Below are 27,290 nucleotides of genomic sequence, written 5' to 3' on the forward strand. Positions count from 1 at the left end.
CAAGACATGTTCTTGGTGTGTGGATATGAGCTCTGTAGTGCAGGAGAGAGACACCGTGGAGTTGGAGGAAGGAACCAACGCTGGAGACAGCCCGACATCAGGTCTCTGTTAACGTCACTGGAGCCACTGAATTAAGTCTTGCCTGAAGCTGGGCTCATCACTAATGTCAGCCGAAAAAAAATTCACTTTATAGTTTAAGCTACTGTGAGCTAGGCTATCTGTCATTTGCAACATCGAGTTTGTTGGCATAAGATTGTTCTCTGAAAAGTGATCGGTAGTAAGGGAGAAATTTGTCTTGTAAATATGTCATCCCGGAGAGTGAGAGTGAAAGGCCTAGAGTTGTCCCCCCAGGTACGCCCAGGACCTCTGGTCTGAAGTAGCCCTCAGAACTGATACCCGGTTGGGGCAATGTTGAAACCATTTGATGCAAGCAAGCACTGAGACCACAAACATAAAAGTAAAATAAAAATGAAAAGACTTCCATCTGAGGTGGAGTCTACTAACTGACAGAAGATTTAATGGGGAATATGAAGAAATGTTTTGCACCTCCTCCTGGATCCCATTGTGTTCATGATATTCAGACATTAAAATGTTTATATAGAGAGAGAGGTACTCAGAAAAATGTCTGAAAGGAGATCCAGTATATTCATAGTGGGTATTTCATGGTACTGGGATCATGGCCTTTGTTTTATTTATTTTATTCTTATATAACTTTTCAGAATTTTCCACAGTGAATATGACATATAACTTAAAAAACAGGTTTTGTTTTTTCAAGTATAGATACGCATTATTACATGTGCTCTGAAAGGGAAGTCTCATGACTAGCTGCAACCTGGAAGTCAGAATATCTGTCTCAGAATTGCTTAATTTAACCTCTTACCCTCAATATCCAACCATAGTGTTTCCCTTTACAAAAATTTGGGACTAAAATTACATGGAACCTAAGTAAGATGTTGAGAGTTAAATAAGAGGACTTTTGATTCAAATCAAGTACATATAGGATTCCCTAGTGGGCACTGTGGGGACCCCCTCAGTATCCATTCCACTGTGGCTCCCGCGTTGAATAGGGCGGATTCTAATTGGACTGAAATTTTTCAGATAATCCCATTAATATCACCCTTCTTTTTTTCTGTCTTCTAACCTGGGTAAATTTCTCTAACTTGGTTTTATGAATTTAGTCAAGTGGCGCATTAGTAATCTTTATTTTGTAATTTGAATTATAATACATAAAATTCTAATGCTTTCATTTGGTGCTTGGAGGCCATCTTTAAGGAGTCAGATTTTCTGCCACTTTTCCTGCTGATGAAGGGAAAAAAGCAAAACACTGGCTTCATCTTTATAGTAGCATTTTAACCCAGTAGTTTCTATGTAGTGCCTCTCTGCATAATTATAACCAACACTTGACAACTGTCCCTGAATAAAATTCACAATGCAACTCTCTAAACACAATTTAGAAATTTAGAAGCTAATGGATTTCAATACAAGGCTCCTTTGCAAAAAAACACACTCCAGGGCTCCTTTTAAAAAACAAACTTCCATGCACATAATTAAAGACTCATAGTCCTTCATGAGTCTTTTATGGTCATCTTTACAAATAAACTGTGACAAAGTCTCCATTTCAAGGAGTTGATAATTTTGATATAGTCGCCCAATAATTTTTTTTAAGAAATTAGAAAAGATAGGACGTTTTAAAAAATTCATAAAGTTTGTTGGTGTGATGCTGGTTAATAAAACTATGTAAGTTTCAAGTATATCACCCAATATTTTGTTTTGTTTTGTTTTTATCTGGGACCAAACAAATAATTTATTTACCTTAATTACCATGTATAAGATGGAAAAACAGATGTTCTCTTACATGTGGTTTGCTAATTGACTTCATTCTTTCTGTCCATTTACATGAATCATTTTGAACATACCAAAATGCACTTGTCTAACAACAGCAGCAGGAAAACAAACACAGCTGCTACCACACTCTCATGCTCTCTAAGGTATTTAACATCTATAAAATCTTATTTGATCTTTATTCACAAATTCTGGCAAATTCAGTCACTTCTCCCTCCCATATTCATGTACATTCACACATTCCCTGGAAGTCAGGAAATTTGGCCACAATTATACTTAAAACCATGATTTAAATATGACTGATTTTGAAAGAAATGAATGACTTATACTTAAAATTACTCAACATTTCCCTGGCCAGTGCAGCTCAATTGGTTGGAGCATCGTTCCATAACCAAAGGTTACGGTTTCAGTTCTCAGAGAGGGCACATAGCTTGTAGGTGCCAGCCCTGATCTGGATGCTTACATGCATTTGGGAGACAATCAACTGAAACTTCTCTTTTGCATCAAAGTTTCTCTCCCTTCCTCTCTCTCTGAAAGCAATGAAAAAAATGTCCTATTGTTAGATTAAAAAAAATTACTCAACATCAAATATATTCTACGAAATCTTTATCAGGATCCATTTTTCTATTATATCTGCCTAATAGTAGCAATGCTAAAGTGCCGTGATCCACTTAAGTAAGAAGCTGACATGGTTTTCCTTTATATAATATAGCTGGTCATAGAATATTTAAACTGCTTTCAAATTTTAGGTTAATGTTCTTACTGCTGCCCTGCTACTTACCTTAATTCATCTTAGTATTTTATGGTGCTAGACATTACTGTCTGCATACTGATCACAGAAGTTTTAAATGCAGTGCCTCCTTTCTCCTCATTAATGCTGCTGCTAAACTTCACTTCTTAAAGAAAAATGATTATACTCTATGCCATATATGTTTCAAAAGAGATAAATATACTGTTGAATGATACTGCCATCTGTGGTACTTTAATTCTTCTGTGGAGTATAACTTGATTGTAAGTGTCCAGATAATATAAACTAAGTTTACCACTTTTTTAAATTACAAAGATAAAATAAATATGGTAATAAAAATCCAACATAACAAGATTATAAAGCACTAAATAAAAATCTCTCATTCTTTATTCCCAATTCTATTTGGCAAAGATAACTACTGTTTTTATTTCAAGTTCTTCTGGTCACTACCTCCTTAATACTGAATATTATATTTATATGTTGTTTTTTCTTTACCTTTTTATTTATTTGCCATTCAATCATTTTTTATTTTTCAGTTATTTTTAACATACAGTATTATATTAGTTCCAGGTGTATATCCCAGTGATTAGATATAACACTAAGTGATCATCCCAATAAATCTTTTACCCATCTGACAACATACATAGTTATTATAATATTTCTGGCTATTTCCATATGTTGTACTTTACATCCTAAGGACTGTTCTGTAACAATCAGTTTGTATTTCTTAATCCTTTCATCTTTTTCTCCCATGCCCCTAACCCACTTCCAACTGACAGCTGTCAAAATGTTCTCTATCTACGGGTCTGTGTCTGTTCTGCTTATTCATTTATTTTTATGTTTATTTTTAGATTCACTTGTTAATAGATATGTATTTATTGCCACTTTCTTGTTCATGTTTTTAATCCTTTTTTTTCCTTCTTCTTAAAGAAGACCCTTTAACATTTCACATGATACTGGTTTGATGGTGATGAACTCTTTTAGCTTTTTCTTGTCTGGGAAGCTCTTTGCCTGTCCTTCAATTCTAAGTGATAGCTTTGCCGGAGAGAGTAATCTTGGTTTGTAGGTCCTTGCTTTTCATCACTTTGAGTATTTCTTCACATTCCCTTCTGGCCTGCAAAGTTTCTGTTGAGAAATCAGCCAACAGTCTTATGGGAGTTTTCTTGCTTTTCTTATGGGAGCTTCCCTCTGTTTTTCTCTTGCTGCTTTTAAGATTCTCTCTTTGTCTTTGACTTTTTGCATGTTAATTATGATGTGTCTTGGTATGGGCCTCTTTTGGGTTCATCTTGTTTGGGACCCTGTGCTTCCTGGACTTGTATGTCTATTTCCTCTACTATGTTAGGGAATTTTTCTGTCATTTTTTTTCAAATATATTTTCAATTTCTTCCTCTCTCTCTTCTCCTTCCAGCACCCCCATGATGTGACTATTGGTACACTTGAAGTTGTCCCAGAGGCTCCTTACGCTATTTTCATTTTTTAAATTTCTTTTTCTTTTTGCTCTTCTGATTGGGAGTTTTTTGTTTCCTTATATTTCAAATCACTGATTTGATTCTCGGCTTCATCTACTCTACTGTTGATTCCCTGTAAATTATTTTTCATTTCAGTTAGTGTATCCTTTATTTCTGATCAGTTCTTTTTTATGGTCTCTATGTTCTTTTTCTTTTTTTTTTTAAAGATTTTATTTATTTATTTTTAGAGAGAAGGGAAGGGGAAGAGAGGAAGAGAAACATCAATGTGTGGTTGTCTCTCGCGCACCCCCTATTGGGGACCTACACCGAAACCCAGGCATGTGCACTGACTGAGTGGGAACTGCACTGGCAACCCTTTGGTTTGCAGGCCAGCACTCAATCCACTGAGCCACACCAGCCAGCATTCTATATCCTTATTCATGCTGTTGAATTTCTCATTAAGTTCCTTGTGTATCCTTATAACCATTGTTTTGAATTCTGTATCTGGTATTTTGCTTGCCTCTGCTTTATTTAGTTCTTTTTCTGGAGATTTCTCCTGTTCTTTCGTTTGGGTCCAGTTTCTTTGTCTCCTCATTTTGGCTGCTTCCCTAAGTTTGTTTCTATGTATTAGGTAGAGAGCTGCTACATCTGCCAGTCTTCATAGATTGGCCTTATGTAGCAAGTGTCCTGTAGGGCCCAGTGGTGAAGCATCCCCCGTCCCTCAAACTGGGCGCTCCAAGTGCGCCTTTTTGTGAGCTGTGTGCACTGTCCTGTTGTAGCTGAAGCTTGATTGCTGCTGGTTTCATTGGGAGGGATTGACTCCCAGGCCATTTGGCTGTGAGGATCAGCTATGACTATAGCTGAGGAGCTGCCATGCAGGAGCCGACCCTACAGAGCCGCACTTGCTTCAGTGGGGCTTCAAGGCTCACTGAGTCCACCCCTCGAGTGTGTTGCTTGTGAGTGTGGAAGGGCGGGTCTGAAGCTGTCCACAACCACTCAATGTTTTGTTATGTGTAATATATGTATGTAGCTGTAAGGAAGAACGAGGACATTCTGTACGAGCTGAAAGAGAGAGATCTTCAGATTATAATGTTAATTTAAAAGGTGCAAACAGATCAATCTTAGCATCTCTAAATGTGCAGCAACCAGACAAATGCGATGGAATCCAAAGGACTTGGCACTAGCTGAGAAGTATTCTTGAATACTTCTAACCAAAATCTAACCAAACCTGAATCTAACCAAACCTCTAGTGCTAAGTTTCATTTATAGGAAATAGAAAGAAAAGAGACTGAGACCACAGGGAAGCAGAGAAAGCCAGAATATAGGACATCCCACAGGGCAGCTGACTTGCACAACAAGTCCATGTGGGGCTCAAGGGGAGGAGGGGAAATTGTCCTAGATTAACAGGCAGTTAAGAGCCAAATACAGTGTAGGAACCTAATTGGGTCTAGACTTAAACAAACATAAAAGAACATTTCTTAGTTTATTTTTTTTTAGGATTAAGAGCCACTTTATTCTTTTTTGGTTTATTTTTTAAATTAAAAAATTTTTTCTTAATTTTATTGAGTGATTTTAAAGAGAGGCAGGAAACAAGGGTGGGGGTAGAGTGGGGGGAAAGACTTCAATGTGTTGTTCCACTTGTTGATGCATTCACTGGTTGACTCTTGTTTGTGCCCTGACCGGGGAATCGAACCGACAACCTTGTCATGTCGGGATGATGCTCTAACCTACTGAGCTACCCAGCCAGGGCCTATTTTTTATTTTTTAATTACAGTTTACTTTTAATATTATTTAGTATTGGTTTCAGGTGTACAGCATAGTTGTTAGTCATACAGTTGTTAGTCATACACTTTAAAACTTATTCTCTTGCCCAGATATTTCGGTACACACCTGCCTGGCACCATACATGGTTATCACAGTGTTATTGACTGTATTTCCTATATTGTACTTTATTCACTTATTTGTTTTTCTTTTTTTTTAATCTTCACCTGAGGATATGTTTACTGATTTTTAGAGAGAGAGAGGGAGAGAGAAACATTGATGTGAGAGCAATGTTTCTCTTGGTTGTCTCTCGCACACGCCCCAATTGGGGATTGAATCCACAATCCAGGCGTGTGCCCTGACCAGGAATTGAACCTGCAACCCTCTCGTGCACAGGAAGACACTCAACCAACTGAGCCACCTGACCAAGGCTCTGTGCTATACTCTACATCCACGTGACTGTTTTGTAACAACCAATTTGTACTTCTTAATCCCTTCACCTCTTTCACCCGGTTCCTCACCTTCCTACTCCCTCTGGCAACCACCAGGTCCTCTATCTGTGTCTGTGAGTCTGTTTCCGTTTTGTCTGTCTATTTTGGGAACATTTTTTTGATAATCGGGGGAATTTGACATGAACTAAACAATTAGGTGCCACCGGATAGTGCAAGATAAAGATACAAGGATGGGCATTGTAGTGCTTGCAATAATTTTTTTTTAAGGCTAGAAAGCCACCACATGCCAGAGAACATTTCTAGAACTCTTCCTGGCAGTGAGAAGGGACCTCTTTGAAAGGAAGTTGGCAGAGAGGCCCTAGCAAATGCCCACGGCGAGAGGCCTGGTCAGAATGTTAGGTGAATTTTTTTTTTTGGCAGCTTTATTGAGAGAGAATTCACATACCATATGCTCTTAGTTAATATGACTCCTAGCCCCATAGTTAATTCACCCTACCTCACACTTAAATATGGGCATTTGCTGATTGTTATTAGTTACGTGGGCAGACATATTAAGAGCAAATATCAAATTCATGAAACATTGTTTATAGTGGAACCATCTGGAGCTTAAGGACTTGTGTTCTCATTTGAAATTACCATTCATGTGCCTTTGGGCAAGTCAATCTTCTCCTGTCTGTTTCCCTGTCTGTAAAATGAAGAGGTTGACTATGATGTCTTGAGTTACTGCTTGTGATGCTGTCTGTGCTCATGTTGAACAAGCTGACGATTTGTATTAAATGCATTTAATGGCATAAAGGTGGGTGTTAAGGAAATCAGGAAGTAAAGACAGAGAAAGAAAGACCTCCGGTTCTGAGAAATTATTTAGTCTGTGATCTCACTTGTCTTTCATAAAGAACCCTTGGCTTTTAAATTTTCCAGGCAAAAGTCACTCTCCCAGGGCTGAGACTGCTTGGGTCTGAGACTTTACTTCAGTGATTACTGACAATTGATACCCGAAGCCCCTGGGGTGGGAGGAGAGACCCTGTGTATACAAGATGGAAGAGAAGTCTCCTTAATTCTGCCCACAGGAGGGGAAAAGCAGCTTTGCTGACAGGACTGTGTCTTCCCGAAGCAGAAGAGTTTGAAAGTTCAGGTCAAAGTAAAAATATTAATACAAATTTCTCATTTTATAAGTTTTATACGTGAGGAAACTGAGACCCAGCAAGGTTATATGACGTAGGCCAATTTGTGTTAAAATAAGGCTGGTGATGGAGTGGAAAGGGCCCGTAATTGTGAGAATAAGGAACATGCCATTCACTGTGGGATTCCCCGGCTCCTAGTCCACTGTCTGGCACATAGTCAGTGCTTCGTGAACAAAGGTCACACAGCTGACAAATTGACTGACTTCTTGAAAGAATGCATGTTTTTTTTATCTTTGTTCCCTAGTAACTAGCTGGACCCAGGCACAGTCTATTTCAAGCCGAGGACTATTTCTTAGAAGACATCAGAAGGCTTTCTTTACTTGCTAAGGGACACTTTTTTTGATTGAGTAACACCTTTTCTCTGAGTATTGCTTCCTCTTTGTTGATACTAACAGAATAAATATCAGAGCCCACACAGGATGTGTGTGATGTAGCATCACAGAGACCTGGAGTTTCATTTGATGTCACTGTGCACATACCATCATTAACAGAGGAGGGATCGGTGGTCTGACGCTGGTGTGCTGGGCTAGCCCTCAGGGAAGTGGCCGCTGCTCCTGTGATTGTGGAGCAGGGACGCCGTTGAAGGAAGTCTCCGGTGCAATTGGAGAGCTAAAACGGCACCGCCCCAGGGCCGTTCTCGGGCTTTTCTTCTGCAGGACTCATGTTTTCGCATCTCCCCTTCAACTGTGTCCTGCTGTGGCTGCTGCTACTGACAAGTAAGTCTGGGTATGGACTTTTGCAATGGGATTGTGCCGGATAAAGATACAAGGATGGCTGTCCTGATACTTGCAGTCGTGAAAGTTTGGAAGCAACCTAAATATGCATGAACAGGGAAGTGGACAAAAATAAATAATTGTGATCTATCCATGATGCAAACAGTGAAACTGACTAAACATAATGTTATGAGATGTCTGTAATTCATAAGGTTGATTGAAAAAAGCAAGGAGCAGGATAATACATAGCATAGAGTAGACGTCTACTTGTGTGTGTGTTGCAGGATGTGGGAATACATGAATGCTTCTTAGTGTACAGACTCTGGAAAGGGGAGCTGGGGAATGGGGAAGGGCAGAAGGGGACTACTCTTTCCATATACTTTTAATGTGGACTGCTTTACAATGTATTTTTTTTAAAGACAATTAATTTTAAACCTAAAAACAGCCATACATTAGTTTCTCACTCAAGCAAGGGTTTTTATTCATTATGTGCCTGGTGGTTGAAGAGAGAGAGAGAGAGAGAGAGAGAGAGAGAGAATGAAAGAGAGAGAAGATAAAATTGCGACAGAATAAGTGCCTTTGTTGGTGAACAGACAACTAGCCCCAATGGGTGAGCTGTTTTCCTGGCTGGCAGCGACTGACTATTTCTATCAGCCCTGCCCCTTCCCCCCCGCCCCCGTGTTCCCAGGCCCGGCCACAATTCTCTCTCAGAGCATTGGTCTTCAGAGTGAGGTTCCAAGGGCAGCCATGTTAGCAATTCCAGGGAACTTGCTAGATAGACAAAATTTCATGCCCCACCCCAGAACTATTAAATCAGTAATTTTAGTAATTGAGCCCAGGCATCTGTGTTTTAACCACACTTCACCATGACTCTGATGCCCCTCAGGCCTGAGAGTCCTTGCCTTAGGGGATCTTCCTCCAAATAGGATAGCAGCAGTGGTTTCTTCTTTATTCTATTAGTTCAAGGCATTACTTGCATTTTACCTGAAGTGGACCAAGCTCACTCATTGCCTGCATCTTGTGCTCCTTGTCTCTTTATTCAGGGTCTTTGGCAGGGTCATACTCATTCGAAGTGGGCCAGAATGCTCTTCTGCCCTGCAACTACTCTCCAACCACCTACGAGGATCTCGTGCCTGTGTGCTGGGGCAGAGGACGCTGTCCTGTGTTTCAATGTCAGGGTGAGGTGCTCCACACGGACGGAAGGCATGTGTCATATCAGATGTCCAGCAGATATCAGCTAAAGGGGTATTTGCAATATGGAGATGTGTCCTTGACCATAGAGAATGTGACTTTAGCTGACAGTGGGTACTATTGCTGCCGCATCCAATATACAGGCATAATGAATGATAAAAAGTTAGACTTGAAGCTGGACATCAAACCAGGTGAGTGGAACTTTGCATGCTCTCTTTGTTAATAAAATTCACGTGCAGTTTATGTTCAATTTACTGACCGGTCTCACTTCTGACTTCTCCAGTTACAACCTTGATGGTGGGCCCCTAACACGTACAGGACCTTCGGCAATGCCAGACCATGTTTAATTTCTCTGTCTGTATTGAAACTCAAGGATAGGATCTACAAAATGAGAGGAAAGGTCCAGATCAGTGGTTGGGAGCCTGACTCCCCATTAGATTTACCTGGGCAGCTTTATAACACCTCCAGATGCTTGAGCCCCACCCACAAGCCAGAGAAAGCAGCGCCTCTGGAGGCAGAGCCTGAGCCCGGGATTTTGCGCAGTCTCCCCGGGGCGGTTCTCCCCGACGTGCAGCCAGGATTGAGACCCCCTGAGCGGCCGTGTGGGGGGGAGGTGCCCACGCTTGGGTGTTGAAGAGTTACAGAGCGTGTCCGTCGTGGCTGCTGGAGCGGAGTTCAACTCCAGCTCTGCCTCTTCCTAGCTGTGCAATTTTGGGACAAGTTATTTAAACTCTGGGACTTGCTCCTCCATGAAATACGGTAATTCCTACCATATAGGCCATTGCAACCTACGGCTTTAGGAGACGTTTTACGAAAAGCATCGGTGTGGCCATTTGTGTGGCTGTGAGTTCTATTATTAACACTTAGACTGTGACAGCGATGACCGCAACACAGTTCTTAAAATGTGTAACAAAAGGTGTCCAGGTTTGAAAGTTGAGCGTGTGTTCCTGTTTGTTTGCTGTTTCCTGTTTTTTTCTGCTGCCCCTTTGATGCCTGCACCAAACTCCCTGCTCTCAGAGAAGCCTCACCCTTGCATTGCTTTCTCACATTAGCCAAGGCCGCCCCTGCCTGGACCGCACGGAGGGACCTCACCACGGCCTTTCCACGGACGCCCACTACCGAGGGACCTGGCTCAGGTAGTTATACCTGCGGGGCAGGAGGGAGCCTTTAGGCAGCTTCTCAGTTCAGGGGATTTTGAATATGGGGGGGGGAAAACACGAGGAAACAGTTTAAGAGTAGAGGTATGAATGTTTTTGCACACATGAGGTAGCATTTCAGGTGAGGGAGATGATGGAGATAAACCTGTGCTGGGAAAAATGAGCCCTAGGCGAGGGTCTGGGTTAATCAAGGCCTAGCCTGGGGCCAGTGCCTTTCAGTTCTTTGGGTCTCAGCTTTCTCTTCTGTCCAGAGAATTTTGGATTTCATGATCCAGTAAAATTCCTGATTCCCACCTAAAAGAATTTCAATCTACATACTTTGACAAGAAAGGAAAGCTAAACTTCTGTCTAATATTGCTATTACTTTTAGGTTAAGTAAATTTAATCTAATGAAAAACTCTTTCCATTGGTGATGTTTTGCCTTGCATTGGTTCCAGTCCCTGGTTGGGATTGGATTAGGTGGTTTCCTGGACCCCTTCTAACTGGAGTCAAGCCCAGCCGCCTCCTCAGATTTTGATCTCAGTAAGAGCAGTTAAATCCTTTAAGTAGTTAAGCAAGGACTTTCCCATGCTGTTCTGGAAGAGAAGATAGGATCAGAAAAGCAGGCTTCAGGTCACATTGATCAGAAAGGTTAATCTTAATTATTTATTCCCAGAGACCTAGTCTCTCCCAAACTCTCAGGATCTCAGTTTTTTATTCTGTAAAATGAAATTAAACATAGGTAAATCCCATTTCCTAATTTCATAAATGTCACAAATTGTACTTCATGAGATTTAAATAAGAAATGTGACTAAAGTGCTTAGCCCAGTGTCTGATCATAGTGCACTCAATACATGCTAGTTGTTAACATTACCAGTAAAAGCCAGCGGCAGAGTGACATTGTGGGTGAATGCTTCAGTGACAGGTGGGATGGGTTCTAATGTCAGTTCTTCATACTAGATTTGTGAACTCAGTAAAGTTGCTCAAACTCTGGGAGGCCCAACTTCCTCACCTCTCCAGTGCCTACTTCATAAGATTGTTATAAAGATTGAATGTGACAATGTATTTAAAGTGTTCAGCATAGTGCCTGGCCCACAGAAAGCCTTCAAAACTAGTTATGTGTATAGTTATTAACTTCAGTTCTCTACAGGTTTAATCGTTTCTGGTTCTTTAGTTATTGTTAGCCACCATCACTTCACACAGTTAGCGGGGAGATGAAATCCGGTGGGAACAGATGACCATCCATGTTGCAGGCTAATCAAGTAATACAAGTTATTTATTGTATGTTATTATTATATTTTTATTTATTTTAAAATTATTTTTAGTTTTTATAATTTAGAGAGAGAGAAACATTGATCTGTTGTTCTACTTGCTTATGCATTCATCGGTTGATTCTTGTATGGGCCCTCACCAGGGATTGAACTCACAACCTTGGCATATCTGGACAATATTCTGACCAACTGAGCTACCCAACCAGGCTACTATTATGATATTTTTAAAAAATCCTATAACCGCAGACCTAGAAGGGCCTTCAGGGGTCATTTCATCCCACTGTCCCATCCCGTGCCCCAGTGTTCTTTATCACATCACCGCCAAGGAGGCATTCACTCTATGCCCACACACATTCCTGAAGGAGGAGTTCACTTTCTCATGAGGCAGTGCGTTTCCTCGGAGTTGTCTGTACCATAAACAGAAGTCTCCTTCCTTTCAGTTCTTACTCAATTTGTTCCTCCCCTCTAGGAAAAAAAAAATCTCTTGCCTCAGGGAATACATGCACAGTACCTATAATCTCAGCTTTTCGAACAGTCAAAAAAATATTTAAACAAAAAAAGGAAGTGCCTTCAAAATAGGAAAATAAAATGAAAATTTCAAATTAATGATATTTAATTGCATATCTATAGTAGGTAACGTTATGATTGTCACCCTCAGGTCAACTCATATGTAGTTATATGTACCTCTTCTTAATGTTGAATGTGGGTACATTTAATATGTTTGCTATAAAGTGGACTGGAGCCTTAGTAAGGGTTCCAAGGATCCTGGAAGCTTCTAAATCCATCCTGAATACAAAACAAACGCAATCTCTCTTCCACCTGAGGGAGGCAGAACTGGGTCCTGGGTAAGTCGTCAGCTTTGGAAAACTTTGAATCTCAGGTTTGCTGATTAATAGTTGTGTGATCTTGGGCAAAGTACTCCTCTGAGGCTCAGTTTTCCATTTGAAAAATGGGAAAAGAATAGTACCTACCTATTGTGGTAAAGATTAAAAGAAATTTTGCACATAAGTTGCTAAGCACCACGTCTGGCGCATAACACATACTGGGTGGTAACTATTAAATTCACATACTTTTAAGACCATTGTATCCCCCCCCCCTCCCGCCCACTGCTGCCTTCACCACAGCCAAGGCTTGGGTTCCCTAGGAAAAACATTACAACTTCCTCCTACTGTTCTACCTTCTCGGTTGATGAGCATCTATGTGGTAAGCCACAATGACCTAAAAGAGCTCTAGTTTATTGATCATTTTCACTGTAAAATAAAGAGAGAGAGACAGAGAGAGGGGGGGAGAGAGAGAGAAAGAGAAAGAGAAAGAGAGAGAGAGAGAAGTCAGATAGTTTTAGGCCAAATAAATACAGGAAGCAGCAACTGGATTTTCAGTAGAAAATCTTGTATGTGGTTAAGATTAATGTTTATTAGCAGCTCCACCGATATGATTTTTATACTTTAAATTCCTTTTGGGAAACAGAAACAAAGGTGACTCTAAGGTAATCTTTTTCCTTTCTGTTTTTTAAAAAAAAATAATTTAGGCTGATACTATGCTCATATGATATTAAAATCATAGTCTGTTAAACCAGGGCTTCTATATTAAGGGATTTAGACTTTTAGGCCTCCAGAAAGTGACAGGGGCACTTAAGAAGTTTCAGAATCTCTGACTGAACCAAAAAAGAATGAGTAGGCATACTCTATTTTCCCAAAGCCAAATCTATGAGGTCAGGCAGGGCCTGTGCCCCTCATGTTCATTGCTCTGTCCCCTGTGCCTGACAGAGTGGGTGTGTAGTACATGTTCATCGAATCGGTAGGCAGATGAATAAATAAATAAACAGAAAGGAAAGAAAGTGAGCTGGCAGCTGGGAGATGTGATGCACTTAATAGTAGTGACAATGCGGATGTGAAGGTTGTTGAAGGCAGCACAGTTAGGAGCGTATGCGTGTATTCACAGTAGCCTAGATATGGAAGCAACCTAGTTGTCCATTGATAGATGAATGGATGAAGACACACACACACATACACACACACGCACGCACGCACACACGCACGCACGCACGCATGCGGGCGCACGCAAAATGGAGTATTACTCAGTCCCAGAAAAGAATGGAATCTTGCCATTTGCAACAACATGGATGGACCTAAATGGTACTATGCTACCATTGTTCCTACTTGTTCCTTCTTCAGGATAGTTGTTTTGAATGCTAAATGAGGTATTTTAAGAATTTAGCACAATGCCTGCTCCTGGTAAATTGTAGCTAAAGTTATTTTTATTTTCATGTTTAGGCAACCAAATACCCTGTCTCCCTCTGAGAAAATGCCAAACTTTTTCAAGAAAATTAACTCCTGTTACCTGTTGAATTCTAATTATAATGCCTGCCTGAGTGTTATCAATGTTTTTGGTATTTTGTAGACACCATTAGGGCCTGTGGATACAACAAACTACATAGTCAGCATAGGCCTTCCTGGCAGAAATTTCCATTTCATACAACATAAATGGTTGAGTTCATTACTTGGATAAAAAAATCCTGAAGTTGATTCATTAGTGTTCAGTAGAGTTTATTGGTCTCCCAATTCATTGTTGGGAAGAGTATGGAGTAGAATTAATTTCATATATGATTATAGGCATCTCTAAGACTTTTAAAAACTCAGATAAAAGAAAACATTTGTAACCATTCTTCTTCTTTGTGGCAGAGACACAGACACTGGAGAGCCTCCAGGACAAAAATCAAACAGTAAGGAACTCTGTGTGTGTGTGTGTGTGTGTGTGTGTGTGTGTGTGTGTGTGTGTGTGTGTGTATGCGCGCGCGTGCGCTAACACTGTGTTTAACTCAGAGAAAATAAAAGTTTGGCTTTAGCCTTCCTTCCTGTGCACTCTTTCCTTGGGGGAAAATGCCTTTATTCTCCTCAGTTTCAAATTCCTTGACTATAGAATGGACTGAAATTTTAGGAGAGGATTTTCTGTGTGACCTTCAGTTATGAGGAAAAAAATAAAATCAAGTGGCAGCAATGGCAATAGCTGTTATTCATTAAGTATTTATCATGTAGTCAATATCAGGTCCTGTGCCAAGCATTTTATATTTTTGTCACTTCATTTCCCCAATAACTCTACAAGATGACTCAGCTCTTGGTGACAGAGCTTGGGTTGGAACCCAGGATGTCTAGCTGCAAAGCTGTGGCTTTTAAGTCACTGTCTTTCTGTGAAAAAAGAGGTTTCACCAGACACCAAACTTGGACTACTCTGAAACTTTTTGGAACACCAGGGGATCTTGAAGGCAGCGGACTCTTCTCTAAAGCCCATTTTTGTTTGTGGGAGAGGGAAGGCCATTTACTGAGAGCCCCTCCTTTGTCTACCGCCCAGAAGGGCACATTTTATTCTCCTGTGAACTCCAAAGATTAAGCTGCTCCCTTTCTTTGGGTGTTTTGAGGCTTGTTTGGAAAGGAACAGATCAGGGGTGGTTTCAAGGTCTCTGTATACCTGTGATGCTCTAAAAGGCATGTTGCAATGCACAAGTCATGGAAATGGCTGAGCGTACAGCCAATTTCTGGCCAGATGCTGCAATTCTGTTTGTGTTTCCATAGCAAATATCCACATTGGCTAATGAGTTGCAAGACTCTGATGCTACCACCAGAAGAAGCATCTACATCGGAGCAGGGATTTCTGCTGGGTTGGCTCTGGTTCTTATCCTTGGTGCTTTAATTGTCAAATGTAAGTCATTTAATGTCGTATGTCTCTCCCTCTGATAAGAAACTGTTAACATAGAAACCAACATAAACCTAGATAGAAAAATACATTTATATTTATACCCAAAGGTGGTTAGACTAAAACTCTTTCGTCCTTCCAAACCCTAGCAATAATAATGGCTAATTTTTATTCAGTGGTTACCATGTAACAGGCAGACATTGTACTAAATGTTTTACATGCATTTTATCATAGTCACCATTCTATAAAGTAGGTAGGATTATTATCCCCTTTTTAAAGTAGGGGAGAGTAGAGCTTAGAGAAAATAAGCCACTTTCCCGAGGTTTCAGAATCAGCAAGTGGTGAAGCTGGAATTCAAATTCAAGCACCTGTTCTCAGTACCTGTTCTCTTGTCTTTCGTTAGGAAAATTAACCTTTTTAATTCATGAATATGTCTAGGTTTATTAGAAAGCCCAGCAATGAAAATCCTTTCCTTCTGTGAATTTTTCTGTCTTCTCTGTTTCCCAGGCAGAGAGCTTAGAGTGAGATATCAAGTCCTTTTACTGTTGGGTATGGCCAGGACTGCAGCGTTAGTATTTTCCTCAATCACAACAGTCAGCACATGCGTTTTTCTCCAAGTTACTTATCTTTATTTTTAAAAAATGTTACTAAAGGGTGATTTATATACAACAAACGTCTTATTTAAAGTATATTCAACTTGGTGAATTTTGGTGGATGATTGTACCTGGGAAACTATGACCACAGTCAAGGCCCAAACGCTTTCATGAGCCCAAAAGCCTCACACTTTTTTAAAACTGTGATACATTCTCCTCTTTGACGGCAGAGGCGAAGGCCTTATATCCCAGAGCTTGATGCATTATAGCAGCCTTTCTTACTAGTATACAAACAGGGACAGTGTGTAGGGTAACCAGCGGTCCCAGATTTGCCCAGGACTGAGGGGAGTTGCTAAGATGTGGGACTTCATTGCTAAAACTGGGACAATCCAGGGAAAATCAGGATGAATTGCTCACCCTAATTGTGTGGCTTTATGTGCATTAAATCCTTACAACTACTCTACTGAGAAAGGCGCCAATATTATTCTAACTTACCAAATGGAGAAGCAGTGTGCTGAAAAGTAAAGCAACGTGCCCAAAGTCACATAGGGAATTGCTAGATATAGGATCTGCAACCAGGGCTCTCCTGCTCCTCACGATTATGTTATTCTGCCGTTACTGCTAAATGGGTTATGTAGAAAAAGAAACTATTCCCCCTACACACTTACCAGGGTTTAACAAAGGTATCACTGGATTTGTGAACTGATCACATGAATATGAAATTTATGGATTGATAAGGAGCAATGATAACACTCACTACCTTTGAGCTCTGCCAAGGCCTGAATATTAGAGACCATTCTAGTATGTGTAAAGGAGGGTTAGAGCGGGGAATGAGGAGTAGGAAGTCTGACATTTTGTGTACACATGCACTCACACATACAGGGCTGGCCAAAAGTAGGTTTACAGCTGTTCCGATGGAAAAATACATAATACAAAAGTAAATAAGGCATGCGCCCTCTTGGGAGCACGCCCACACATTTCTTCCTTCTCAATGTGCATCTTCTAAACTCTCAGAGACCCCAGAAGACTTGCAATGAGGGGAGCAATGGGAAGCGGCATCTTGTCCCAGGCTAGCCCCGTGAACCTGTCTCCAAGGCCATCTTTTCTCTGGTTTCCCAGTGAGCCAAAGCAGCAATATTGAAGTTGACTCTCACTTATTCTAGAAAGTCTTTCTTCTCTTGGCTTCTGAAACAGTGTTCTCCTACTTCACTGGCCAATATTTTTCAGTCATTTTTATGTCCTCTTCTGCTTGACTTCTAGGTGTGGAGATCCCTCAGGGCTGGCCATTTCCCTCTCTCTACACCTTTATGCAATGACCTGTATTTCCACAGTCTTAAACGTCACCTTGGTATCTCTCTCCAACTCTCAGAATGTTTGTTCAGTCGACACCCCCACGTAGATGCCTCAAACATCTCACATGTCCAGTGGAACTCGAGAGCCTACATTGCACCTGCCCAGCAGGCAAACTCTCCCTCTCTGGTCCTCCCATCATGATGTTACACTGCCATTTGAAAGCCAGAAAGCCAGAAGTCATCCTTGAATCCTCTCTTTCCTCGCTCTTAACATACAATCCAAGTTCAATTCCCTCAGCCTTTCTCCAAAATATATCTAAAATCCATTCATTACCCTGTATCTCTCTTAGTCACCACCTTACTCTGACGGAACATCATGTCTACTTACCTCCTCACTTCATTCTACCTCCTTTTAACCCACCTTCCACATAGCAGTCTGAGTGGTTAAACCCAATCACACCATATCTACATGCGTAGTTATTTCTTACAGGTCTTAGTATAAAATGCAACCCCTTGATTGTTACTTAAAAGGTCCCATAGGATTGAGCACTAGCCTACCTCTCAGATCTTATCTTGAGTTGCTCTCTTATTCCAGCCGTGCTTTCGGTTTCAGGCCCTCACCACGATCTCTCTCAGGGGTTCTCTCTGCCTGGAATACTCCATCTGGCTCTTCACTTGGCTGAGATCTCTCAGAGCTGACCTTAAAGGTCCCTTTTCTGAGCGTGCATTCCAGGCCACCTTCTCTAGGATCAGTTCCAGTGCATTGCTGGTTTCCTTTATATCACATTACAATGAGATATTATTATTATTATTATAGTTAGTATTGTTGCTTTAAAAATCTACCCTCACTAGAACACAGGCTTCACAAAGTCAGAGCTCATAATTTACCTTTGTGTTCTTAGTGCTTGGCACACTGCCAGACACATAGTAGGTGTTCCACATATTTGTTAAATATGAAAAATGTATTTTTATTACTTCTAGCATAGTTCATGTAATAAACCAAGACACACAGTGGTAGTTTGATTTAATTCGATCTAAGGGAAAACCAGGTGTCTTTAAATAGTCCTTGCCTCCAATGAGTTCATCTTATTTATTTATGACAACAATTTTAATAGACTTGTCTTCCCTCTTTTACCTAGGGTATTTTCATAGGAAAGAGAAGTTACAGAATTCAAGGTAAGAATAAAGGGCGCAGTCGGGGAAAGCGGGGATCTTGGCGGTCCCTGCACTAACATGGCTTTGATCTTTGCCCTCAGATGTCCTGCCCTGGGACCTTGGGATCTAATCTTACTCTTGCTTTTTGCTTTACGCCTAAATTTATGAAACGCAAACACACAGCTCTGTTCACTTTATGATTGCTCTAGCTTCTTTAGTCCTAATGTTACAGTACAGAATTTATCTCCCCATTGATAGGAAATGCTTATTTATTTCTATATCAATAGATCTTTTCCTTCAACTGGCCCTTCAGTTGATTGAGCATTTACTGTATCCAGGCTTTGGGTGGACACTGGGTTCTAGGAGTGAACAAGAAAGCCAGAATCTATTCTCAGGGCTTTTATAGCCCTGTCCAGGTGTTCTTAACTCAAATAACCTATGAGAATCACTTATGGTACTTACACAATGTGTTGTCAACCCCAGAACAAATACACCAGAATCTTTAGGGATGAGGATGAGGCCTAAGCATAGGCATTTTTCTAGAAACTTTCCAAGTAATCCTAATGTGTACATAGGGTTGAGGACAACTGGTCTGTAATATTGGAGTTTTAGTCTCCATTCGTGACTATATTCACATATATTTACACATATGCATGCATACACCCCAGTTCCAAATGTGTATAGCTGACACACCTTATACTAGATTCTAATAATATAGACAAAGTAGAGACAATATATTCATGAAGACAAAATAGTCTACAGTAAAGAAGTCAAAAAAGGTCAAGTAAAATATTGAATTATCAGTAGTTTTAAATGATCTATGTCACTATTCTTTCTTAGAGCGGAAACCTGAAATGTGATAACATTCATTGGTATCAGTTACATGCATTAAATCATTATTTGTGACATAGTTGGTTAATGTTCATCTCTATCTATAAAGGTAAACTGCATAGAAAATAAGGAACTTGTCTGCCACATTAACAACTATATCCCCCAGCACAATAACTGATACTTAATAGGCACTTAATAAATATTTGATTATGGAATGAATAAAATGCTCCTTATAGCGCCTTGGTGAGATAGAGCGCTAATTGATCCCATTTTATAGATGAGGACCCTGAGACACAAAGTTTTCTAATATGTAGCCTTCATGGAATCTGTGTGTTTTATTCACTGCTGTATCTCTTGCTGCATAGAACGGTGTATAATACATTAAATATTTCCTGAATACATGAGTGAAAAAACAAAACCCTGCTTTCCCAAGATTGTATGGCTGGTAATTGACATGACAGAATTCAAACACAAATTTGATTGGATACATAACATACTCATTTTGTTTTTGTTTTTTGAAATTGTTCCAGTCCACAGAATAATGGGAATAATAGTACAAGGTACAATAGAATCCTTTATATAAACATGTTAACAATTTAATAAGTTTGCTTTATCTGTTTCTTTCTTTATACAAATTGCTCCTGAACTGTTTTAAGGATGTTTCAGACATCTTGACACTTCACCAAAATTTTAGTCTGTAGATCCTAAGAATAAGAATATTCTTTGAGATCCCACAATGCCACTTTTATACCTAAGAAAAGTAAGATTAATTCAAATTATCTTAATGTTTATCAAATTATCCCATTTTATGGTTTCTCCTCCTCCCATTGCCCCCAGTCAGGACCCAGTCGAGCATCATGACTGCATGGGGTCAAGGTCTCTTAGCAAAGCTTATTCCCTTTATTCTGCATGGCCTGGGAAATGCTTACCTCAGCTGCAACATTTTATTTCCACAGCCTCATCACGTTGGCCAACCTCCCTCCCTCAGGGTTAGAAAACACATTAGCAGAGGGCATGCGCTCAAAGGAAAACATCTATACGATTGAGGAGAACATATACGAAATAGAAGATCCATCGGAGTATTACTGCTACGTCAACAGCAGGCAGCGACCCTGACAACGTCCGAGGGGGCTGTTGCTCTTCCGTGCCATCACACCCAGCTTCATTTTTGAGCTTCTATTGTCTTCTTTGGAAACTATCAAGTGTGTCAGCTGATTGGCATTAAGGTTCTGCCCACTGTCACCAAGCAACCTTTTTCCATTTTCTGAAGATGATGAGCTCACATAAGGATTGGACCGTGACCTGCATAATTCTCAGGCTTGTTACATTAGCCCTGCATTCCGGCCACGGGGTTACCCAACTCAGAGGCTGCTCATTGGGGCATTAGAACCCAAAGGAGCTTCTGTGTAAGATGGAATTCTTACTATGGGGTCCTAGAATTCCAGGGATTTCAGTCCCATGATGTGTCCATGAAGCTCCTGAAACTGTGGGGAAAGTTACATGCTGGGATATGTGCGTTGTCTCTTTTGGTACAAAATGTCTAAGGGCCACTGATTTCAAGGAGCACGGTGACTCATCAAAGGTTAAGAAACTACTGGAGCAGGACCAGATGGTCTTGAAGGTGTCCTTTGAGTCTCAGGGCTTCTGCTGCTTTGAAGGAAGACTCTCCAGCAGCAGCTGCCCCTGCACAGCTCTCCTCCCCAGTTGAAGACGGCCCAGCCGGCCAGCGGTGGCGCAGGAGCACCTGAGAAAAAGGAAGTGCCCTCGGTGTATGTTGTCAAGTTCTGCTTGGGACGCACTCAAAGGGAAATATCTCTGACCAACTTCTCCATTCATGGAGAGAACTGGAGCTTGTTGTCCACAGAAGAAGAAGCAGTGACTGGCATGCAGTTTCTGTTTCCCAGTGGAAAGAAGGCAAAGGGCTCCAGCGGTCCACGTTTGTCTTGGTGGAAAGACAGCTTCCATTCCAAGGTTGTGGAGACTGGGTCTGCTGTATTTATTTGTTGCCACCCTAGTGCGTGCCATTGCTCTCACACAACATGGAAATTTGCAGACGGAGCGCTGTCACCTCACTTCTTGGAGAATTCGCAAGCACCCCTAAGCTCCGTGTGTGCCCTTACGTAGGCAAAGGTGGCTGTTGTTTCTCAGCATCGTCTCCCATGTCAGGCGCTTGGAAGTCTGTTACCCCTTGTCTGTTTCCCGCTTCCTGCTGAGCGCTCCTCTGTGCACAAGGGACTAATCAACAACACCCACCTGTCCCTGCCTGAAGACTGTCCCCCCACCCCCAGGTGATGGCTAAACTGCTGCTGTGCCACAGGCCATAGATATTAGTCACCAAAGGCGCGGGCAGGCTGTCTGCTTGTTCCTAGGAGGCTTTCCGGCAGCCTGAGCTATGGTGTGAATTCTAGCATTGGGCTGCATCTAGACAGCTTGGGGAAGTGCTGGCTTTTTTTAGGGAGCCATGGAAAGGAGATCATTTTGCAAAATCACAGGCAGTGGCTCTCATACTTGTTGAAAAAAATTAATCATAATGTTTTAAAGTTACAAAATTCTGGTGGGAAAGGACTTCAGAACACACTTGGGCCAGCTCAGTGGTTCCCCCACAAAGGAGATTCTTATCCTACAGCATTTGAACAAGTGCATGTATACACGGATTACCATCGCAATATTTGTGAGAGACTTTTCCATCAGCAGGGGAATAGTTGATTATTGTGATCCATGAGCACGTGGGTGCAGGCAGAATTAGGCAGTTTTATCATTGAGCTGTTTTGCTCATTCAGCAAGTGTTTATTAGTGCTTACTAAGTGCCAGATACTCTGATGCTGAGACCAGAGAGACAGACCAAATAGACACACCCCTGACCCGACAGAACTCCTAGTCTGACCGGCTGGAGTATTCATTCCATCCATTCGTTCCATGAACATCCATTGGCATCGACTCTGTCAGGCATGGGGTTAGTCCCCAGGAAAAGAACAGCGAGGAAGCAGATAAAACCCTCCCTCCGACAAAACTTATGTTACTTGTCCGAGGAGAATGCTATATTGCTGCGTTAAAAGAAAAATATGTTTTAGAATAGTACACATAGTTGGTGTAAATTTTTTCCTTACCTTAAAAAAATCTGGAAGAACACACCCAAATTAATTTGGTTACCCCATTGAACAAATGATCAAGAGGCAGACGTTCACTTTTTTCTTTCACATGCTTCTGTAATTGTTTGATGATCTCCATTTTGTTTTGTAATAAAAAGATTAGATTTAAACATTACAGCACTATTTTCCTGTCTGCTTTCCGTTTCATAGAAAGAAATGAAGACCTGAACAGGTTAACCTAAAGGTCAGGGCCGACAGCAGAGTGTGACCACAAGGTCAGACTGGAACCCTGATTTTCAGAGTAGGATCCATATCACATCAATCATTTGGTTGGGAAAGATGGCAGGAAGGGGAATAAAAAGCTGCTACAAGCGCCCTGAGATGACAACTGGAAATTTAATTAAAAAATGTAATTAGTTTGAATATGTGTTTTGGTCATTGAAGTGCCTTGGATTTCTGTTTGTTTTTGGTTTCATTTCCCCAGAGCTGTGCCTAAGAGTCTCACAGGCTATGAAAAGAGGGGCCCCTTATCTTTTATGACTGAAAAAGTAAGGCCTTACTACACTTTTTTAAAAATTTATTGATTTGAGAGAAAGAAGAAGTGGGGGGAGAGAGAGAGAGACAGACAGAGAAACATCAGTTTGTTCCACTTAGTTCTGCATTCATTGGTTGATTCTTGTCTGTGCCCAGACAGGGGATGGAACCTGCAACCTTGGCCTATCTGGACAACGCACTAACCAACTGAGCTACCCGGCCAGGGCAAGCCTTACTATGTTTTATCTGCCTATTACTTCTTCTCAGCTTGAAATTCTCAAAGCAGAAATTCCAAGTGATTCTTTGTTTTATTGTACTTTACCTTATAGTGCTTCACGTGTGAGTTTTTTACAAATTAAAGGTAGGGCCCGTCACCAGTAAAAATTTCTGACTCGCTTTATTGTGAGTGGTCTGGGACTAAAGCCACAATATCCCCAAGGTTTGCCTGCAGTTGATTTTGGGACATCTCCAGGTGCCTATTCCCATTTAAATTTTAATTTTATTCTCATTGAAAGTTAAATTCAAAAAATTAAACTAAAGCATTAATTGGTCTCCAGATTTCTAGTGAGAAAGTGTGGATCCTTCTGGAGAGAAGTAATGGTGCCCCAGAGCTATAATCTTTAAGATGTCCATCAACGTTTTCTGGGACTCAGTTGGAAAGAGGGGAAGGAGCGGGGCAGCCGGTGGAACATTGGGTGAAAGGTGCTCGAGCTTGAAGAGGGTCCGATTTTGACCAATGTTGCCTGGGAAACCTGTGCAAGGAGCAGGATGAGTCAGAAATGTTACTTCCAGGCTTCAAGCTCCTCTGTCTTTTTCTCAGTTATGTTGACTACAGTTATAAAGGACATCCCAAGTGACTCATTTCCTCATAGTAGTGATTTTTTTTTTCTGAATTCTTATTCAATTTCCTTCTGCTTTTGCTGTGACCCTCTTTTTGCAGGAGTGAGTTGGTTTTTTGTTGTGTGTTTTTTTTATAATCCACACCTGAGGATATGTTTATTGATTTTACTTTTTGTTTTTATTTTTATTTATTTATTTTCAGAGCGAGGGGAAGGGAGGGAGAAAGAGAGGGAGAGGAACGGCCATGTGTGAGAGAGACAATGACTGGCTGCCCCCAACTGGGGACCTGGCTGCAACCCAGGCACGTGCCCTGACTGGGAATTAAACCAGAGACCCTTTGGTTCACAGACCGGCACTGAGTCTACTGAGTCACGCTATCCAAGGCATGTTTATTGTTTTTAGAGAGAGAGGAAGGATGGAGAGAGAGAAAGAAACATTGATTTGAGAGAGAAACATAGATTGGTTGTCTTCCATATATGTCCCAACTGGGGATCGAACCTAAACCTAAGTGTGTATCCTAGCCACAGATGAACCCCACAACCTCTTGGTATGCAGGACAACGCTTCAACCATCTGAGCTACCGGGCCAGAGTGTCAGTGTTTTGTTTAATCGTTTTTTAAACTATTCATGTGTGGTGGTGGGCCATCTTTTTAAATATGCATATTATTATAACATAGTTCTTTTGTGGGTATGTCACCACTGGAAAATATTTTATTATAGCTCATAGTCCACTTTATTATGGCTTATAGTTCATGTTTCATGATAAGTTGGTATGCTATCTTTTGTCATTTCTCTTTTTTGTATTTCTACTTTTGTGTTCATTTGAAACCTAGTTCATTTAAAATGGAAATATTTTACACTCCAATGTAATGTTTATTGTCATTTGGTCAGCTCTGGAATATCCACATATCTATACATCTAAGATGTTTTAAATTTTATTATCCACAGTTTCACTTGCCATTACTTCTCAGTTGTGTGCTGAATTTAATCACTGCTCATAAAACACTGAAGTAAAACGTAACAGCTGTATATTTGTAGGTTAAGGGTGTTCCACACAGTTTAGTTTTACTAATCCTATAGACATTTTAATTCATTTCTTTATTCCCAAGTTTGCCGCTAGATCTTAGCAAAAATCTCTTGACCTGAGGACTGGCTAAATCAGAGAGCTGACGTGGGGATCCAGCGGCGAGGGAGCTTTAATGGCCCAGGCACCCAGGCCTCCAGAAAGTTCTCGGCCAGGCCGCACTCTCTTGGCTCTCTCCCGCAGTCCGCCTACTGCAAGAAAAATCGCTGCTACACTGCAGGAGCCACCAGATAGTTTCTAATCGCCATGGGAGAAAAGGGCGATCTGATTTGGTAGAGTTTCAGATAAAAACTAAACAGCGTGACACGTAGCTCTCCTAGCTCTTTTATTTCAAGCAAAGGTGGTTACGAGGGACCCTGGGTGGGGCAGCCGGCCTGGAGCCACTCGCCTACAGTGTGTTGAGACTCGGAGTAAGAGGACGAATCTCTCTTTAAGCAGAAAACACACAACTTGTTAAGTTGCTTGTTTCTTTGTTTTATTTATTTTTTTTTTACCTTTTCATTTTGAAATAATTTGAGATTTACAGAAATTTACAGGGATTCACCTCTTTCCCCTGACTAACAGCTAACGTAACCAGGGTACGTTCGCCAAAACGAAGACATTGGCATTGGTGCAACACTATTATCTAAACTGCAGACTTTGCTGGGATTCCTATTGTTGGCTTTTTAAATTTTCAGTTAAATGTTGTGCGAAAACCATAGTCGTTTTAGGTGAAGGTGAAAGTCCTTATTCCCTATCCTCCTCATCAAACCTTCCCGTCCCCACTCCGCAGGAATAATCAGTGTTACCACTTTATTTTTCTACACCAGCACTGCCCTGTAAAATCACAATGGGGGCTATGTCGGTGATTTAAAATTTTCTACTAGTCATATTCAAAAGAGCAAAAAAGAAACAGGTAAAGTTAATTTTAGGAATATAGTTTAATTAACTCAATCTATTTAAAGTGCTATTTCAGTGTAGAATAAATATAAACATCATTAATGATTTTAATTATTTTTTTATCGCAAGCCTTCAAAATTCAGTATTTTACATTTAGAGCACATGCCAGTTCTGACTAGTCGCATTTTTAGTGCTCAGTAGCCACACATGGCTAGTGGCTCCAGGATGAACACACTTCTAAACCATTCTCTGTTCTCTCTCTCTTTCTCATATTCACATGTAACTTACTTCCCCCTCACTATTTATAGAAGGACATTGGTCTATGTCAAAATACATGAGACAACCGTCTGTATTTAGATAGCTATGTAGTACTAAATAGAAAAAAATGTACATGATCTGTTCAATCACTGCCCTTTCAGATAAGGCTGAAATCCTTAGGACAATCCTTTATACAAAAACATATGTGCATTTGTGTATACTTCCAAGGTATACAGTTCTAGATGTGGCATTGCTATGTCAATATGATCATGAAGTAGCATGTACACAGGGCAAATAATAGATTTTAAAACAAATATGCCAGTCAGTGTATTACTAAATGTATATTATTTTTCTCAAAGCAGTCATTTTAAAAAGCTATTTCAACGATGTTCCTTTCACTCAAAATAATTTCCTTTTGTTTTTTGAAATGTGACTTAAGGAAAAGAAAGATACTTGACTTAAGGATCAGTTTAAGCTATAATACCTAGGCCAAACAACTCTCTCAGGCCTTATTCTTTTGTAATCATGGTTATTATTTATTAACTTAATTCATTTCCTCCATCCGTCCCTCCTCCCACCTTCATTCTTTCCATCCACTTGCCCACACACTCACCCATCCATCCACCCATCCATCTATTCACCCATGACATAGCTTCCTAATTTGTAGCCCTCCCATTCCACCTTGCTCTCCTAATGATCACTCTTCTTACACAGAAGCCTAAATATTTTTCTTTTCTTTTCTTTTTTTAAATCACCAACCAGATTCAACTACTGTTAGTTAAACCCTTTCAAAACTTCCCATGGGACTTGATTTCTGCTGACCTCATCAACCTCTCCTTTCTGCTTCTAGAACAGACCAAGTTCTTTCTGGCTTTAGAGCTTTTTCAACACAGCTGTTTTTCCTCTGTTTGGAGCACTCTTCTCACACTGTTCACAGAACTGCCTCTTTCTCACCTTGGAGTTTCCAGCTTAAAGGTCATATAAGCCCTTTCCCCAACCACTCCGTCTAAAGCACCAAGCTGCCCATCCCTAGTCCAGTTTATTTCCTACATAGTTTATTCTAATCTAATGTCTCCTTGTAATCAATTTAAGTCAGTAAGTGGATAAATTCAGAAAGAAGACTGTGGGGGACTGGAGAAGTTTGACTTTCAAAGAGCCTTCCCCATGTTCTTATGCAGAGGTGTGGCAAAGAGATAAAGAATGGAATTCTGGAAGAGAGTTGTCTTTGAAAACCTTTGGGGGAAGGATCAGTGACAACTGCCAGAGGAGCTGGAAGCCTCCTGCCTCACCGGTAAGTAGGAC

The 27,290-nt window shown here is 40.7% G+C and overlaps 1 protein-coding gene across 1 annotated transcript; it reads left to right on the plus strand.

The window, feature by feature from the left end:
* The first annotated feature begins 8,093 nt into the window (after positions 1–8,093).
* Positions 8,094–20,483, plus strand: HAVCR2 (hepatitis A virus cellular receptor 2). The gene is made up of 7 exons (XM_054567901.1): positions 8,094–8,148; positions 9,189–9,527; positions 10,389–10,475; positions 14,425–14,465; positions 15,313–15,439; positions 18,458–18,494; positions 20,261–20,483. Exons 1-7 carry the CDS (start codon positions 8,094–8,096, stop codon positions 20,418–20,420), a joined length of 846 nt encoding a protein of 281 aa, XP_054423876.1. The 3' UTR covers positions 20,421–20,483.
* Positions 20,484–27,290: the final 6,807 nt, after the last annotated feature.

The sequence above is a fragment of the Pteronotus mesoamericanus genome, unplaced genomic scaffold (genome assembly GCF_021234165.1).
Source record: "Pteronotus mesoamericanus isolate MK-2021 breed Mesoamerican mustached bat unplaced genomic scaffold, CSHL_Meso_final contig_2, whole genome shotgun sequence".
In the NCBI taxonomy this organism is placed as follows: Eukaryota; Metazoa; Chordata; class Mammalia; order Chiroptera; family Mormoopidae; genus Pteronotus; species Pteronotus mesoamericanus.

Excerpts from the sequence above, each read along its gene's own strand:
- HAVCR2 (XM_054567901.1), top strand. The coding sequence starts at position 8,094 with ATGTTTTCGCATCTCCCCTTCAACTGTGTCCTGCTGTGGCTGCTGCTA. Across the intron at positions 8,149-9,188 it reads GTGGCTGCTGCTACTGACAA|GGTCTTTGGCAGGGTCATAC; the intron begins GTAAGTCTGGGT and ends CTCTTTATTCAG. Across the intron at positions 14,466-15,312 it reads TCCAGGACAAAAATCAAACA|CAAATATCCACATTGGCTAA; the intron begins GTAAGGAACTCT and ends GTGTTTCCATAG.